This window comes from Colobus angolensis, unplaced genomic scaffold, assembly GCF_000951035.1.
Source record: "Colobus angolensis palliatus isolate OR3802 unplaced genomic scaffold, Cang.pa_1.0 Scaffold15, whole genome shotgun sequence".
In the NCBI taxonomy this organism is placed as follows: Eukaryota; Metazoa; Chordata; class Mammalia; order Primates; family Cercopithecidae; genus Colobus; species Colobus angolensis.
The window spans coordinates 5,517,983-5,535,886 of record NW_012114599.1 but is presented as its reverse complement, the minus strand read 5'-3'; the positions used below and the strand labels follow the sequence as shown (position 1 = coordinate 5,535,886).

Sequence of the window (17,904 nt, the reverse complement as noted above, 5' to 3'; positions counted from 1 at the left end):
GCCAGGATGGTCTCGATCTCCTGACCTCGTGATCCTCCCGTCTCGGCCTCCCAAAGTGCTGGGATTACAGGCTTGAGCCACCGTGCCCGGCCTCATTTGATTCTTAAACTCTTTTAATCTATAGGATCATTTTCCCTTTTTTCCTTCTTTTTTTTCTTTCAATTTATTTGTGTGGGTTAATTTGTTCTCTAAAGCTTTCCACATTCTGGAGTTTGCTGATTGCCTACCTGTGATGTGATTTAACAAGCTCCTCTACCCCTATATTTCCTGTAAAATATAGTTAGATCTAAAATTTTGACCTTTTTTCTTTCTCTCTTTTCAAGACTGCTTCTTGGGTGATATTTTACCTTCCGCCAGAAGGTATATAATAATGTCTAGTTATCTCTCTCTTTCTCTCTCTCTTTTTTTTTTTTTTGGTGGTATTAGTAGCCATTGATTACTTTGTTTAAATCAATGAGTTCATCAGGGAGGTTATTGCTTTTTTAAAAATAGACTTTAATATTTAGAGAAGTTTTAGATTTACAGCAAAATTGATGATATATGAAGTACAGAGCTTTCATATATCCTCTCCCCTCCAACACACGTTCAAGCTTTCTTCACCATCAGCATCCAACACCAGAGTGGTACATTTATTACAACTGATGAACCAACACTGACACATCATTATCACCCAAAGCCCATAGTTTACATTAGTGTTTACTCTTGCTGTTTTGTGTTCTATGGATTTTGACAAATGTTTTATGATGTGTATCCTCTTCGATAGTATCATATAGGATAGTTTCACTGCCCTTAATGTCTCCTGTGCTCTACCTATTCAGTCCTTCCCTCCTCTTACGTCCTGGGAAACCACTGATCTTTTTACTGATTTAATCATTTTGCCTTTTCCAGAATGTCATATAGTTAGAATCAGACAATATACAGCCTTTTCAGATTGGCTTCATTTTCACTTAGTGATATGCATTAACGTTTCTCCATGACTTTTCAATTAGCATTCGTTTCAACACTAACTTATCCAGAATGGCTAAAATTAAAAGAACAACAATGAAGTGTTGGCAAGGAGACGGAACAACTGGAATTTTCATACACTTCCAGTAGTAATGCAACTTCGTACATTTATCCACTTTGGAAAGCTGTTTGGTAACATCTACTAAAGTAAACATTTGCCAGCCTGTGACCCAGCAATTCTACTCCTAGGTGTATGCCAGGAAAAATAGGAACACGTATCCACCAAAATATAGGTATATGGACATGTGAAGCAACTTTATTCATAACAGCCCTAAGCTGAAAACAAGCAAATCATTTTGCCAAAAAAGACACATGCACTTCTATGTTTATCACAGTGCAATTCACAATAGCAAAGACATGGAATCAACCAAGGTGCCCATCAATGGTGGGTTAGATAAAGAAAATGTGGTATATATACACCAGAGAATACTACACTGCCATACAAAAGAATGAGATCATGTCCTTTGTAGCAACATGGATGCAATTGGAGGTCATTACCCTAAGAGAATTAATGCAGGAACTGAAAACCAAATACCACATGCTCTCACTTATAAGTGGGAGCTAAACATTAAACACACAAAAGAGGCCATTTCCACAGTTTGAATCTATCTTGATCAGAATTCTTTTGACATCTAATAATGATCCCTGCCTAGAAAAATAAACAAGTTTTTCTTATTGTGAAATGCCCAATAAGTCTTACCAAGATAGGAGAAGATAAATGTAGGATATAACATGAGGGAAAGCCAATCTAAGACAACTATAGAAATTGCCAAGAAAATTATGGGCAGGGCACATTTCAAGGTTAATTCCAACCCAGCTCTTCTCCAGGATTCCTAGAGGACAGTTATTTCAATTAGCATACAATGGTGTTCTAGACACATAGAATTAAAGTCCAGAGTTTGGAATAAGCAGTTAATTTTTCTTTTTTTGAGACAGGGTCTCACTATGTGCCCAGGCTGAAATGCAGTAGTGCGACCATGGCTCGTTGTAGCCTTAACTTCCCAGGCTCAAGCAATCCTCCTGCCTCAGCCTGCCAAGTAGCTGGGACTACAGTCATGTGCCACCACACCCAGCTAATTTTAAATTGTTTGTAGAGATGGGGCCTCATTGTGTTTCCAGGGCTGGTCTCAAACTCCTGGGCTCAAGTGATCCTCCTGTCTCGGCCTCCCAAAGTGTTGGAATTACAGGCGTGAGCTGCAAACTTGGCCTTTTAAAAATTTTGTTGTTGTTGATTTTTTTTCTCCTCTTCCTCCTTCTCCTCCCCATTCGATCTCCTCCACCTCCTCCTCTTTTTTCTTTTTTGAAGGGGAAGGATGAAGACAGGAGAGGAATATGAAACCTGTTTGGCAAGGTAAAGTCTGTACTGCCAAAGAGAAATCAAGGTGAATTCATGTTTCTCTGCCTTGGGAACAAACTTAAAATTTTAGCTGGATTTAAATCTAAACTCTCCCACTTAGTTGACTGAAAAAGCTTTCTAGTTTCTTCAAGTCTTAGTTGTGTCACTTATGGAAAAGAGCTAATATTTGCAGAGCTCATAGTCTCTTTATATTGTGTAGAGGTGTACAACACAGTGATCAAGAACACAGACTTGAGCCAAATTGTCTGGGTTCAAAGTCTGTCTCCATCTCTTATCACCTTTTCAACTTGGGCCTCAGCTTTCTATCTGTACAATGTAGTAGTGTCTAATACCTAGCTCGTAGGATTTTGGGAAAATTGAATAGTTACTATGAGTAAAGTACTTGGAATATTTCCTGCCACATAGAAGTGTTATTTAGCCATTATGAAAATTGACTCTGATTTAAGTAAAGTGCCTGGCATGCAGTCAGCCCTTAATAAATGGTGGTGGTGGTAGAAGTACGATTAGTAATGTGAGGATCTATGCTGTGCCTGTGTTTTAATACTCTTTGGCTGATAGTACCAAGTAGTGATATTCCCACTTACATGTCTACAAAGGCAATAATTAACAGTAAAATCATAAAAGCCTACTTAAATTCTGTGAAAGAAGTGCAGCATTCTCTGTCACTGCATACCAGATGTCTTAGTCTTTTTCTGCAGAGGTGTACTGAGCCGTATATGCATGTTCCTGTTCAGTCACGCACCTTGCAGCACACATTTGTGGGCTTGTCTGCCTCTCTGACTTTCACCACTAAAAATAGTACTCAGCTGAAACCAGCTCAATTCTATACTTTAGCATTGTACATTTTTCTCTTTGTATATTAATGAATGGCATCACTTCTGTATCAATTAATGAAGTTGTCTGCAGAAAAAAGTCACACATTTGCCAGATAAATCTTATACTTAATGTTCTAGTACATCCCCTTCCCCTCCCCTCCACTTCCCTTCCCTTCTTTTCCCCTTCCCTTCTTTTCCTCTTCCTTTCCCTTCCCTTCTTTTTCCTTCATTGTCTTGTGTTTTCTGACTTTGGCCTTCCTAGTAGCATCTGTCTTTACCTCTGTACCCTGGCTGTCTCTATATGTCTCTCTATCTGTTCTTCCCTATCTTTCCCTTCCCTTCCTTTCTCTCCTTTAACTGCCCGTATTATGGGAAAAAGAGAAAGAAACTGAGGATGGTTTTGTTTTGCCTTAATTTAAAATTCTTAATTCATAATATGTGGCAAATTTGTTTGTTTTTGAAAATTAAACTAAATTAAGTTATTTTTTATGTGTGATTTTCAACTGTCTACGTCCCACCCCCAGCACTGCTCTACTCCGATTCCTTGGGTCTTATGAGATCCAATGAGGATTCTTTAAAAAAGGATCCTTGTTCCCGATTCAAGGGAAGCAAACCACAGAGGTTTGTTGTCATCCGGGCCAACCACTGGTCTTGGTAAGTTTGACAGGAAGGACTTCTCTCCTTTGAAGTTGTTCTTTGAGGATGTTGGGTATAAAGTTATTTAATTCTATGTGCTACATCTTTAAGCAAAAAGACACCAGGATTGGTTATTTTAGACATACTGCTACCCCCATCACCAAAAAAAAAAAAAAGAGAGAGAGAGAGAGAATTACAAATCTCTCAGAGTTTCCATAAGTTAGCAAAACCTGTAGGCATTTCTTTTTGTCACACTTTAAATTTATTTAGTGCATATGTTGTTACACTTCAGAAGGACTTTTTTTCTTTACGTTATGTCATAATCTAAAAGTTGACAGGAAATACAGAGAGCAGATGAATTCTCATGCACTGATGATGTCACCTTTTTGGCCTTTACAAGACTAAGTGTTAATAACTTAGAGTAACTCAATCCTTTGGTATCTTTAACAATTTCCGTGGGACTGTGGCCTATCTGATGTTTATGTTGCTTAAATCAGCTTGCCTTTTCTCATTGAACCATGTCCTAAGACTCAAACAACTGTATTTATCTTAACCAAAAAGGAATGTTTCGCCACTAAAAGCAGTACTTAGCTAAAACCAGGTCAACTCTATAGTTTAGCTTTGTACATTTTTCTGTTTGTTTATCAATGAATGGCTTCACTTCTGTAACAATTAACTAAATTGTCTGCAGAGTAATATTTATACTTAATGTTCTAGTACATCGTTTTTTTGTTTGTTTGTCTTTTGAGACAGGGTCTTGCTCTGTCAGCCAGGCTGGAGTACAGTGGTGTGATCTCAGCTCATAGCAACTTCTGTTTCCTGTGCTCAAGCAATCCTCCCACCTCAGCCTCTGGAGTAGCTAGGACTGCAGGCATGTGCCACCACACCCAGCTAATTTTTTTTTTTAACCTTTTTGTTGTTGTTGTTGAGACGGTGTCTCACCATATTGCCCAAAGTAGTTTCGAACTCATCAGCTCAAGCAATCCTCCAGCCTCAGCCCCCCAAAGTGCTGGAATTACTGGCATGAGCCACCACACCTGGCCCTAGTGTATCCTTGTTGTTGTTGTTCACAAGTTTTGAAAGCAATATGATCAAATCAACCCAGTTCTACTTATGAGTACTCCTGTGAGATAGAAAAGCAGCAAAGAGCATATTTGGAAAATACTGACATATAGGATTCATTCCCAAGTATCTGATTAGGTGAATGCCTTAATATATTTCATTAATTTATACTAACCAAAGAAGGGTAGATTATTCCCCTATAAAAGTATGCGTGTTTTTATTTTATCCTTTGGGGCTTGATCCCTTGCCTTTGTTTGATTCAGGCATGGTGGCAGCTGCATTTAAAGTTGCCTGTGACCATTCTAACACATGAGCTAATCTTGCCTTTCTGTAAAGCTGGTTATTAGTACTATTATTATAATTATAATTATTATTATTATTATTGAGACTGAGTCTCACTCTGTCACCCAGGCTGGAGTGCAGTGGCGTGATCTTGGCTCACCGCAACCTCTGCCTCCTGGGTTCAAGCATTTCTCCTGCCTCTGCCTCTGGAGTAGCTGGGATTAAAGCACATGCCACAGTGCCTGGCTAATTTTGTGTTTATAGTCTAGATGGTGTTTCACCATGTTGTTCAGGCTGGTCTCAAACTCCAGGTAATCTGCCTGCCTTGGCCTCTCCAAGTGTTGGGATTACAGGCATGAGCCACCATGCCCAGCCTGAAGTCATTTTTGACTCTTAATAAATCCATGCTGCTCAGTCATTCTAATATCCATGACCTTGTAATGGATATTACATTGCAATGCTTTGCTATGTGAGGCCCAAACTTCATTATATGGAAAGCAAATTATTTAATGATCTTAATTTTCAACTTCTGCAAGAAAAATCCTACTTTAGGTCTGACCGCCGCCATCATGGGTCGCATGCATGCTCCCGGGAAGGGCCTGTCCCAGTCGGCTTTGCCCTATCGACGCAGCGTCCCCACTTGGTTGAAGCTGACATCTGACGATGTGAAGGAGCAGATTTAGAAACTGGCCAAGAAGGGCCTGACTCCTTCACAAATCGGTGTGATCCTCAGAGATTCACATGGTGTTGCACAAGTACGTTTTGTGACAGGCAATAAAATCTTAAGAATTCCTAAGTCTAAGGGACTTGCTCCTGATCTTCCTGAAGATCTCTACCATTTAATTAAGAAAGCAGTTGCTGTTCAAAAGCATCTTGAGAGGAACAGAAAGGATAAGAATGCTAAATTCCGTCTGATTCTGATAGAGAGCCGGATTCACCGTTTGGCTCAACATTATAAGACCAAGCGAGTCCTCCCTCCCAATTGGAAATATGAATCATCTACAGCCTCTGCCCTGGTCGCATAAATTTGTCTGTGTACTCAAGCAATAAAATGATTGTTTAACTAAAAAAAAAGAAAAATCCTACTTTATAATCATGGAGTACTATGCCAAAATAATTGTGTTGTAAATATGATTCGAATGATTAATTTGCAGTAAACATGTAAAAATTGTAATCAACTTGCTGATTTCCTTGATAACATGTCAGTAAATTTTGACACATTCTTGAGTTCAAGTTTTCTAAGAAGGTTTAAAAAAATATTTTATAAATATATGGCCTTCCCTTTCTTATGAGATCCCATCCAAGTAGTGTAGCATGACGTGCAAAGACCTGTGTGTTCCTCTCCTTATTTGCAGCCTTATATCTGGCCATGTCCCCCATTCTCATATATATATATGAGAATGTATATGTATATGCATTTTTAAATGTGTATCTATATACACATTTATATATATATACACATTTAAAAATAATTTTAACTGTTATTTTAGACTCAGAGGGTACATGTGCAGGTTTGTTACATGGTTATATAGCATGATGCTGAGGTTTGGGATATGGATGATTTCATCACCCAGGCAGTGAACATAGTCCCAATAGTTTTTCAGCCCATGTCCCCATCTCTTGCTCCCTGTCTCATAGTCCTCAGTGTCTGTTGTTCCAATCTTTATGCCCTTGTGTATTTAATGTTTAGCTCCCACTTATAAGTGAGAGCATGTGGTATTTGGTTTTCAGTTCCTGCGTTAATTCTCTTAGGATAATGACCTCCAATTGCATCCATGTTGCTACAAAGGACATGATCTCATTCTTTTGTATGGCAGTGTAATATTCCCTGGTGTATATATACCACATTTTCTTTATCTAACCCACCATTGATGGGCACCTTGGTTGATTCCATGTCTTTGCTATTGTGAATTGCACTGTGATAAACATAGAAGTGCATGTGTCTTTTTTGGTAGAACAATTTATTTTCCTTTGACTATATACCCAGTAACTGGATTGCTGGGTCAAATGGTACTTCTGTTTCTTTGAGAAACCTCCAACTGCTTTTTATAGTGGCTGAGCTAGTTTACATTCCCACCGACAGTGTATAAGTGTTCCCATTTCGCCACAGCATTGCCAGCATCTGTTATTTTTTAATTTTTTGATAATAGCCATTCTGACTGGTGTGAAATGGTATCTCATTATGGTTTTGAACTGCATTTCTCTGATGATTAGCAATGATGAGCATTTTTTCATATGTTTCTTGGCTGCTTGTATGCCTTCTTTTTTTTTATTTAAGTATTTTTTTCGAGACAGGGTCTATCTCTGTTGCCCAGGCTGGAGTGCAGTGGCATGATCATGGCTCACTTGCAGCCTTGACCTCCCAGGCTCAGTGATCCTCCTACTTCAGCCTTTTGAGTAGCTGGTACCACAGGCATGTGCCACTACACTCAACTAATATTTTAGAAATTTTTTGTAGAAATGCGTTCTCACTATGTTGCCCAGGCTGGTCTCAAACTCCTGGACTCAAGCTGTCCTCCCTCCTTGGCCTCCCAAAGTGTTGGGACTATAAGCATGAGCCACCACACCCAGCTTGTGTCTTCTTTTGAGAAGTGTCTGTTCATGTCCTTTGCCCATAGCTTCTGCACAGCAAAAGAAGCTATCAACAGAGTAAACATACAGCCTACAGAATGGGAGAAAATATTCACAAACTATGCATCCAACAATGGTCTAATATCTAGAATCTATAAGGAAGTTGTTATTGTTTGAATCTAAACAATCTAAACAAATCAACAAGTAAATTTTAAGTAACTGGAAAGTAGTCTGGGATTTAAAATACTCCAAACAATCTATTTTGTCATTCTGTTTGGAAACAATCAGGAATCTTTGTTATGCCATAGCAATTTATATATAGAAATAGAAACTTTCAACTCCCTCTCAAAAATACAGTCACATCTCGATTATGTATAGTGGACAGGAATAAGGTTAGAACTGGCAAGAAGGAAATAGTGATATGGATAATTACAATGGGAGTAATATTTGCAGCTCCTGCTTTCTCCTATGGGAAATAGCACTGGAAGCTGTACTGGGATCCCCAACAGTACTCTTGGGTTCTGTGATTTGCTAGAATGACTCATGGGACCCAGAAAAGCTGTTTTGCTCACGGTCACCATTTATTACAGTGAAAAGATACAGATTAAAATCAACAAAGGAAAAGGGCACATAGAGTGGTGTCCTGGAGAAATCAGGTATGAGCTTCCAGTTGTCTTTCTGCTGTGGAGTTGCACTGATGCACTTAATCCTCCCATCAATGTGTGACAAAATGTATGAAATATTGCCAACAAATAAGCTTACTCAAGCCTTGGTGTCCAGGATTTTGATTAGAGGTTAGTCATGTAGGCCTGAAATATCCACTTGACTGTTCTTAGTCAGTCTCCAGCCCACCCAGAGGTCAAACTGATACATTTTGGCCCAGGACCCCAGGCGAACAAAAAAACAGGCATTCACCATAAGTCACACAATTAACATAAACCATGTGGTGTGGCCCAAGATCTCAACTGTATTAATACAAAGGCAGCCTGAACAGTCAAGATATTCCAGGGCATCAGATGTTGTCTCCCAAGAGCCAGTGAAGGACCAGTCATTTCTTTGGAATGTGGAGGATCTGTGCACCCCAAGTCTACTGAGTTAACCCTTTGCTGAACAGGAATTTAGGGACCTTGGGATCAAGAATGTTTGGGGGAAGTAGGTGAGGAGTGCGCTGAGGTGGGTGGATACAACCAGAGGCTCTCCTAGAAGTAAAGAAGCAAAGTAGCCTAAAAACACAAAGCATTCCACACTGGAGGCTATCTGTGTATACACATTTGTGAGAGTTTATTTAACAACCAATTTGAATTCACAGGTGTTTGTTATTGGCCAGTCTCTGAATAGTTAAAATTCTTAAATGGTTCTGGTTAAATGAATGGAAAAACAAGTGAACTGTTTTCCATATGGTTGTGGTGAGATGTTTTAAAAGGCATCTTGGCTTTTCTGTGGACCTCTTAGCTTTTCTGTAGACCTCTTATTCATATTAATTACCAAGGAAGGCTGAATCCTGTCTACAGAACTTGGTTTTAATAGGACCAGTTGGTAAGTAGGTTGCTTGTAACTACTTTGTGGTCTCTCTCTCTAAGAGATTTTGCCCCTTTTGCCAATATTTTTATTGCCTAGGAAAGTTGTCTAAAAGTAATGGTCGAATTAAAGAGCTTCAGACGGCAAGGATGCATCCAAGGAGCTCTGTAGCATTCATTCATGTAATAACAGCTTCCAAATTGAATGTGTTATTCAGAACAAAAGAGTAGTTCCAAACCATAGTTTTCCAGGACTATAGACCTTTCCTAAGCAATAATAGGACTATTTTATGTGGCTACCCAATGTCTGTAGGGTGGCTTGCTTTAACTTAATAAAGGGACACTAGATGTAGGTCTGGTCGCATTTATTTTTATTCTTATTCAGTTACTTTTGTTTTTCTTGAGGTTTACTTCTATTAATCTGTGCCCAGAAGAGAACTACCATTTTGGACTTGAGTTCTGCTCTTCTCTCCCTGCTTCCTCAGCTACAGAATGCCATACGTGCAACTGGCTATACCATCTTAAGATTACTGTCCAGCTCTCTGTCCTGCTCGGGCGGTTTTACATGACATCATCTCTGATGCAGACCTTTGTCCTTGATACAGATCTTTGTCCTTCAGCTCATGCAGAAAGCCCACTATATTACTTAGAATCTCAGGTAGCTTAAATTATCATTTGGATAGTGGAATACATTTTTTTTTCTTCTTCTTCTTTTTTTTTAATCTGCTTTTATTTTCCTAGTTTCCAGCCATGTGGTTGGTATTTAAATAGAACAGTTTTGGCATCCGAGTTGATTTACATTTATGCAGTGAACCCACAGATGAAACCTGGCATTCATGGTTAAAAAAAAGAAATCCAAACTAATCTTTATACCTTTCAGGAGAAAATCCTCATTAGTCAAATATTTTTTAGCTTTAAGTAAGGATTCCTTGTGACTTTTCAGAAGTGTTTTTAATAATTTCAGATTTTCATCTTAACTGTCATCTTTAATTTCTCAAATGCTTTCACATTATTTTTTTCTCTTTGCCTATATAATCTGAAACATTGCTAAAATTATATTCTTACCTATTTGGAGTATATAGAATGAAAGTCTTAATATTGTATACAGTCCCCAATATTTTATTTTCCTTCGTACTACCATGAACATCTCAAACATCTCTTACTTGGATCTCCTTGTGAAGTGTCTGCTGAGGCATCCAATCAACTTGACCATCTACAATCAAGGATCAAAGTGAGAACTAAAGGAGAGAAAAGTGAGAACTAAAAGGTGTTGATAGGAAAATCTAAACTTTACTATGAGTTAAATAGACTTATATAATCCATGTAGGTTGGCAAACACAATATGCAGATATGCCTTTCTGAGATTTTATATGCCTCGATGTGTTTCGCAGAGTCCAAGCAGGGCCAATCTATCTTAGATATTAAACTTGCAGCACCACTCAACCTCCAGCCACACACTTAGTCTCTTTTACCCTGTTCTATTTTTTTCTCACTACCCTTATTGATGCAGGATTTTTTGCCTCTTAGCTCAGCTAAATCTGGGTTCTTATGACTAGGAAGAAGTAGTCGCACGGACACTCAAAGAATGAGCAAGGCAGGAAGTTTTATTGAGTGATGAAACAGCTTTTAGCGCAGAGGGGACAGGGGTGGGGGTGGTCCCCCTACCCGAAGCAGGAGAGTTCCCAATATGGCTGAGCCCGGGGCTTTTTATGGGCTCAGAATAGGGAGTGCGTGCTGACTGGCTTGTGACTATGCAAAAAAGGTTAAAGTAAAGACATTACAGCCGGGCGCGGTGGCTCAAGCCTGTAATCCCAGCACTTTGGGAGGCCGAGACGGGCGGATCACAAGGTCAGGAGATCGAGACCATCCTGGCTAACACGGTGAAACCCCGTCTCTACTAAAAAATACAAAAAAACTAGCCGGGCGAGGTGGTGGGTGCCTGTAGTCCCAGCTACTCGGGAGGCTGAGGCAGGAGAATGGCGTGAACCCGGGAGGCGGAGCTTGCAGTGAGCTGAGATCCGGCCACTGCACTCCAGCCTGGGCGACGGAGCGAGACTCCGTCTCAAAAAAAAAAAAAAAAAAAAAGACATTACTCAAAAGTGGGCATGATAGTGTAGAAAATCAATTAGGAAAGGGTAGGTATATGTAAAATAGGTGGAGGGTGGGGATCAATCGAAAGAAAGTGCACCAAACAGGAAGGCGGGTTCTCAATCTGGTTCAAGGATTTACCCGGGACTGTTTCCAGCTTGAAGGTTGGATATTTCACTGGGGATCTGCCCCATCTGCGTAGGCATTTGTCTGCCTCCTGCCTCTATCATTATCACCTGAGTAATGTAATGTACTGTTCTTTTTTTTTTAACATTTATTATATTTGTGATCTCTCTTACCCACTAGAATGTAATTTCTCAAACTCCTGGACTCAAACTATCTGCCTGCCTCGGCCTCCCAAAGTGCTGGGATTACGAGTGTGAGCCACTGTGCCAGGCCTAGAATGTAATTTCTACGCAGGCAGAGATGTGGCGGTCTAGTTTATTCACTGATGCTTTCTCAGGGCCTGGAATAAGTCGGGCACTTGGCAGATTTTCACTGAATATTTGTTAAATGAATGAATCAAGAAGCCCTCAGTGAGTGCACTCTCCTACCTATATCTAGACTCTAATACATTTTTATTTTTTATGATTCCATCATTTGGGGCTTTAAGCTTCTTCCCCCACCCCCCTTTCCATAGTGTATATGTTTCTTTTTCACCTACGTTCAAGTTTTTTCCCATAATACATTATTATACCAGGCCATCCAGTCTGGGTCTCATCTCACCACTCATCTTTCTTAATTTATACTTTGTTGAAAATATGAAAAAATTAGGGCTGGAAACTTTCTGTTTCTATACTCATATAACACTTTGCTTATTGTCATTGCTCTAGGAAACATGTACATTACTTTATATGATAGCAATATTCTGAGAATTTCTTATGTTTGTATGTACCTCAAAGGTAACACCACTTGGTGAAATAGGCTTCAGACTTTATAATCATTAAGCACATTAAACCTTGCTGTTTAGTATTTTCCTTTTTGAAGTCTTTTAGGAATCTACATAATATTAAGGTAAAATTCTAGGTTTAATACTATGAAAACCTAAGTACACACACAATTTTAATATTTTATCCTTTGAATTTAGGTACAAGTTATGGAAGATAAATTAAAAGCAGCTAATATTCAAACCAGTGAATCAGAGACAAGATTATATAATAAGTGTCAAGATCTGGAGTCGCTAATACAGGAAAAAGATGACATCATTCAAAACTTGGAATTGCAACTTGAAGAGCAGGTTAGGAAGAATTTGATAAAGAGTTCTAAGTGTGTGCACTCATTTGTGCATAATCACAAAGATTAAAAAGAGAGAGCCTAAATTTCTAAATCTGGGGAGAAATCTTGCTTATTCGGTCAACCCATAGGATTGCATCACATTTATTGGTGAAAGGTGCAAGTAAAATGGCATTCCTTTAAGTTCAGAGTGATTCCAGGCAAGATCTAACACTTTTTGGATGTGAGAATGCTCCTTAATATTCAAACATTTGAGTTTATTTATTTATTTATTTGAGATAAAGTCTCGCTCTGTCAACCAAACTGGAGTGCAGTGGCTCCATTTCAGTTCACTGCAACCTCCCCAACCCCCCGCAGCCAGGTTCAAGCGATTCTTGTGCCTCAGCCTCCCGAGTAGCTGGGACTATGGGCATACACCACAACGCCCAGCTAATTTATGTATTTTGTTTTTCAGTAGAGACAGGGTTTTGCCATGTTGGCCAGGCTGGTCTTGAACTCTTGACCTCAGGTGATCCGCCCACCTCAGCCTCCCAACCTGCTGGTATTATAGGCGTAAGCCACCATGCCTGGCCAAACGTTAGAGTTTAAATGTAGTATTTAAGTTGGGAGCATTTGGTTATCAGCAGGTATGTCTGTAAATTGTTTGCAACCAATCTTTGCTTCAGACTGTTAGAATGTTGGAAATGTTCATAGAACATTATATTTTAAATATTTATATTTGATGCCAATCCTTCTGCTTAGAAATGTGTACACCATTTTTGAACCACTTTATTGGAATCAAGTAATTACTCACGCCTGTAATCCCAACACTTTGGGACGCTGAGGTGGGCAGATCACGAAGTCAGGAGATCAAGACCATCCTGGCTAACACGGTGAAACCCCGTCCCTACTAAAAATACAAAAAATTAACCAGGCGTGGTGGCGGGCGCCTGTAGTCCCAGCTACTTGGGAGACTGAGGCAGGAGAATGGTGTGAACCCGGGAGGCGGAACTTGCAGTGAGCCGAGGTCAAGCCACTGCACTCCAGCCTGGGCGAGAGAGTGAGACATCGTCTCAAAAAATAATAATAATAATAATAATGTATTAGGAAAAAATTGCTTTGGGGTTATGTACTTAATGGTCACTTAGCATCATTTAAATATGACCACTATGAAATCATTTTGTTAAATGTGTTGTTTATTTTCAGCATTTTTTTTCCCATTTCTTGATAAAGAGCAGTGTTTCTTTAGGTCAGTGGTTTTCAGCTTTCTACCACCCCTAGACCCTGCCTATTGTGATTTATTTGGTAGTCACGTTCTCAGTAGTTTTGTGACCATAGCCAGATTTGAAGGCTGGTAAATGAGAGCTAGAATTTCACTATGTTTATTTTTCTTGGATCTTTGAAAGCTAGTATTTGAGGGGGAAAAAAAAGCCATGCCCCTAAGGAGAGCCTTATTATTTTCTCCCCAACGTGGTTGACCTCTGTGCTACTGCTCTAAATCCTAGACCATTTCCAGAAATGGCTTATTTTGTTGATAAATTCAGTGGATTGACTTCAGTGTATGATCTTTCAGAGAAAGAGAATAGCGGTTGCTAAAACTAGTAATACGTGCATATGGCTTTGTGGTTTATTTTTGTATCTAATGAATAATTTTTTCTTTTAAAAATTTATTTGGTAATTTGAAAGTAGATATAGTAACTTGGAAACAAGTTTTAAGTGGATTTGTCTTGTATATTTATGGTATAACATTTCCAGATCATTGCGTTTATGTTTGAACTAAACAAATTGCTATTGTTATTTCAGAAACAAATAAGAATACAAGAAGCTAAAATAATAGAAGAGAAAGCAGCTAAGATCAAAGAATGGGTAACAGTTAAATTAAATGAGGTATTTATTGCTATATGTTTTCCTTTTCTTTACCTTTTACTTCTTTTGAATTGATCCATCATCAGAATATATGATTACTCTGAGTAAAACAAAAAATTTTGATCGGTTGGTGATACTGTTGTCTTTTGATAAACTTGAGATATAGGTAGCTTTCATTTTAATATCCAGTGTATTTTAAAAATTAAACATATTAATAGACTCATGATGATCAGTGTAAATAACTTTATTCTGATAAGTTAATTTTAGTTCTAATTAATTTCAAATAATAGGACATATGTCTATATCTCATAAAATTAATGTATTTGGTAGCTGAGAAGTGCACATTTTCATTTTTATGGCAGTTTAAAGCTGAAATCCTTTCCTTTAAAATAATTTTACAGTGGAAAAGGCATAAGGGGTGAAAACATTTAAAACTCTTAGTTCTGGTGGGGCGCGGTGGCTCAAGCCTGTAATCCCAGCACTTTGGGAGGCCGAGACGGGTGGATCACAAGGTCAGGAGATCGAGACCATCCTGGCTAATACGGTGCAACCCCGTCTCTACTAAAGAATACAAAAAACTAGCCAGGCGACGAGGCAGGCACCTGTAGTCCCAGCTACTTGGGAGGCGGAGGCAGGAGAATGGCCTAAACCTGGGAGGCGGAGCTTGCAGTGAGCTGAGATCCAGCCACCGCACTCCAGCCTGGGCGACAGAGCCAGACTCCGTCTCAAAAAAAAAAAAAACAACTCTTAGTTCTGAAAAATGTAAATATTGATACCATAATTATCTAGGTTGATAACCTATTCTGATAAATTAATCTGATATTTGTTTATCATTTCCTTTGTATTTTGCTTACACATGTAGAGAAACTAAATATTAACATTTTCTAATATTATAATTTATTAGTACATTTTTATAATGTTATATCTATGTGAAAAGAATACCATTATGTTCTTTTAGCTGGAACTGGAGAATCAGAATCTTCGTTTGATCAACCAAAACCAAACTGAAGAGATAAGAACAATGCAGTCGAAACTACAAGGTACAAATACTTTACTAAGATAGTTTAGTTGGACTTATTTGACTATATAGGCTTTTACTTTTTTTGATGTTTTAAAGATGCAGTTATGGATATCATCCAAGAAGCTGTTGTCATAAAATGAAAGAGAATTTCTAAACAAACCGGAACTCCTGCACCCAAGCGAATGTTGGGCCTGAAAGTGGAAGGCAAAAAAGAGATGGAATTGATGATGTCTACCAAAGTGGTCACTACATAGATCAGAAAAACATGACCAAATACTAATTTCGCCTCTCTCTATTCTAAAAGGCCTTCCATCGGTACGCTTTTTAGAAACACTCTAAGTTCCAGAGAGTCCACCTTGCTAAAAGTACTGTATAGTGACATTAGCCTGGGAGGTCAGACATCATGGATGATGGGTACTAATCTCTAATGGTGAGGACATTTTGCTCCCTCTAAGTGATGTAGTGCTATATCTCCCTGTTTTCTTGAAAGAATACAGGGGACTTTACCACACAACATAGTGAGTTAGAGGTAGTCGTGTCAGAGAAACATGTACTCCAAAATTTCAGGAAGACTTGAATTTTGGCCTTAGAGAATATACCTTTTAATGAGGATTAGAAGAGTCACAGATATCATACATTTGTAGCTGCATTGAAGACTTTGGAGGAAGCTTCTTGGCACCACACATGCCGAACACATTATTGAACTTGGCATTATTTGAGGGCAGCTCTGAGGCACTTCTGTGTGTTCTTAGATGCCTGAGCTGGTGGTTACTTGCATGCAAATGTCACAACTCAGTTCGTTCATGGATCACCAGTGTTCTAGTCCTTTCCCTGTATGGATCTTCTAGATGAGGGTTTGAATCCAGTCAATTAGGAGAATCAATTGATAATCTGCTGATAAACTCAAGAATATCAGTGGTGAGATTGATTAAAAACATGTATCTCCAAAATTATTTATAACTTTTGACTGGGTCACTGGGTCAGGTGCAGTGGTTCACTCCTGTAATCCCAGCATTTTGGGAGGCCAAGGTGAGAGGACTGCTTGAGGCCAGGAGTTTGAGACCAGCCTGGGCAATATAGTGAGACCCCATTGCTACAAAAAATTTTTTTTTAATTAGCTGGCCATGGTGGCGCACACCTATACTCTCAGCTACGTGGGGGCTTGTTCGGGAGGTCAGGTGGGAAGATCACTTGAGCCCGGGAGTTTGGGGCTGCAGTAAGCCATGATCATGTCACTGTACTCCAGCCTGAGCAAAAAAGAGAGGCCCTGTCTCAAAAATAAATAAATAATAATAAAGTCCAAGAGATGAATTAAATTTGTGATTAGGTGCTGACCTAATTACTTCACTAGCTATCTAAATTCTTTACCCATCTCCTCTTTTATTTTTGTCTCCAAAGAAGTGATTAAAGCTCTTTATATTGTGGTTACCATAGACCAAACCTCCCCATCTGCTTTTTTCTCATGACTGAAAACTAAGATAAATAGAAGTCATTACAGTTGTCATGGGATGGTTTGCCCCAAGGATGATCCAAGTTTCCTTTGGTTGGTTTGGCAACCAGGACCTCAGTTTCTTTTTCTTCACAATGGCATACTGTGCACATTTTACCAACGCTGAACTGGTATTTGTCAATACTTGACTCTGCAGGAAGCTAGAGCTCTCTAGTTATTTATAATCTGTTTGTGTTTTGTTGTTGCTTAGAACTAACTACTCTTAAAGGGATTAGATATTTTTATTTCTCCAGTTAAAAATATTTTGAACATTCAAAATATATAAAACAGAATTTAAACATTGGGTTGTGATACTTGTCATTGAAGGTTCCATGTTATTATACATCAATAAAGATGACCTTTAGGCTTTTTTCCTGGCAGAAAGAGTGATTTGTTCAAGTTTTTATATGCCTTGGTTCTATGTTTAACAAACTTCCATAAAAAATTCAAATCTTAATTTTGATTAATGACGTTGTAGAAGTTCAAGGAAAGAAGTCGTCCACTGTCTCTACACTAAAGCTTTCGGAAGGCCAGCGCCTGAGCAGTTTGACCTTTGGGTGCTTTTTATCTCGAGCAAGGAGTCCTCCTCAAGTAGTAAAATCTGAGGAAATGAGCAAGATATCATCAAAAGAACCTGAGTTCACTGAAGGAAAAGACATGGAAGGTATTTATGGACTATAGGAATTGATTTTGGCATTTTTTAAAAAGGAAAAATCATTTGCTAAGATTAATCCAAATACAGCTTAATTTTCCTTATTTTTTTCCGACAATTTGATATTTTATCAGAATGTTTCTAAAGAGCAATACAGCGTTTAACTTTGTGTGTCTAATTATTTTGTGTTTTCTGAGAGCCTTTGCCAGTGACGCATAGGAGAAACTGATTTTTCCTTCTTAATATTTTTTTCCTGCTGTAGGTAGAAGGGGAGTATTTAAAATTAAAAAGTTGGCCGGGCGCGGTGGCTCAAGCCTGTAATCCCAGCACT

The 17,904-nt window shown here is 38.8% G+C and overlaps 1 protein-coding gene and 1 pseudogene across 2 annotated transcripts in view; both read left to right on the top strand.

Moving 5' to 3' along the window:
- PLEKHH2 (pleckstrin homology domain containing, family H (with MyTH4 domain) member 2) overlaps positions 1-17,904 on the top strand; it is a 120,959-nt gene that overhangs the window by 30,232 nt on the left and 72,823 nt on the right. The window contains exons 3-6 of the mRNA XM_011935905.1: positions 12,421-12,570; positions 14,349-14,432; positions 15,370-15,451; positions 17,400-17,585. Of these exons, the coding sequence (XP_011791295.1) occupies positions 12,421-12,570; positions 14,349-14,432; positions 15,370-15,451; positions 17,400-17,585 (502 nt within the window). The remainder of the gene's footprint in view (positions 1-12,420; positions 12,571-14,348; positions 14,433-15,369; positions 15,452-17,399; positions 17,586-17,904) is intronic.
- On the top strand, positions 5,727-6,231 carry LOC105507422 (annotated as a pseudogene). Its single transcript, XR_001001095.1, has one exon. The product of XR_001001095.1 is annotated as a 40S ribosomal protein S13 pseudogene (transcript).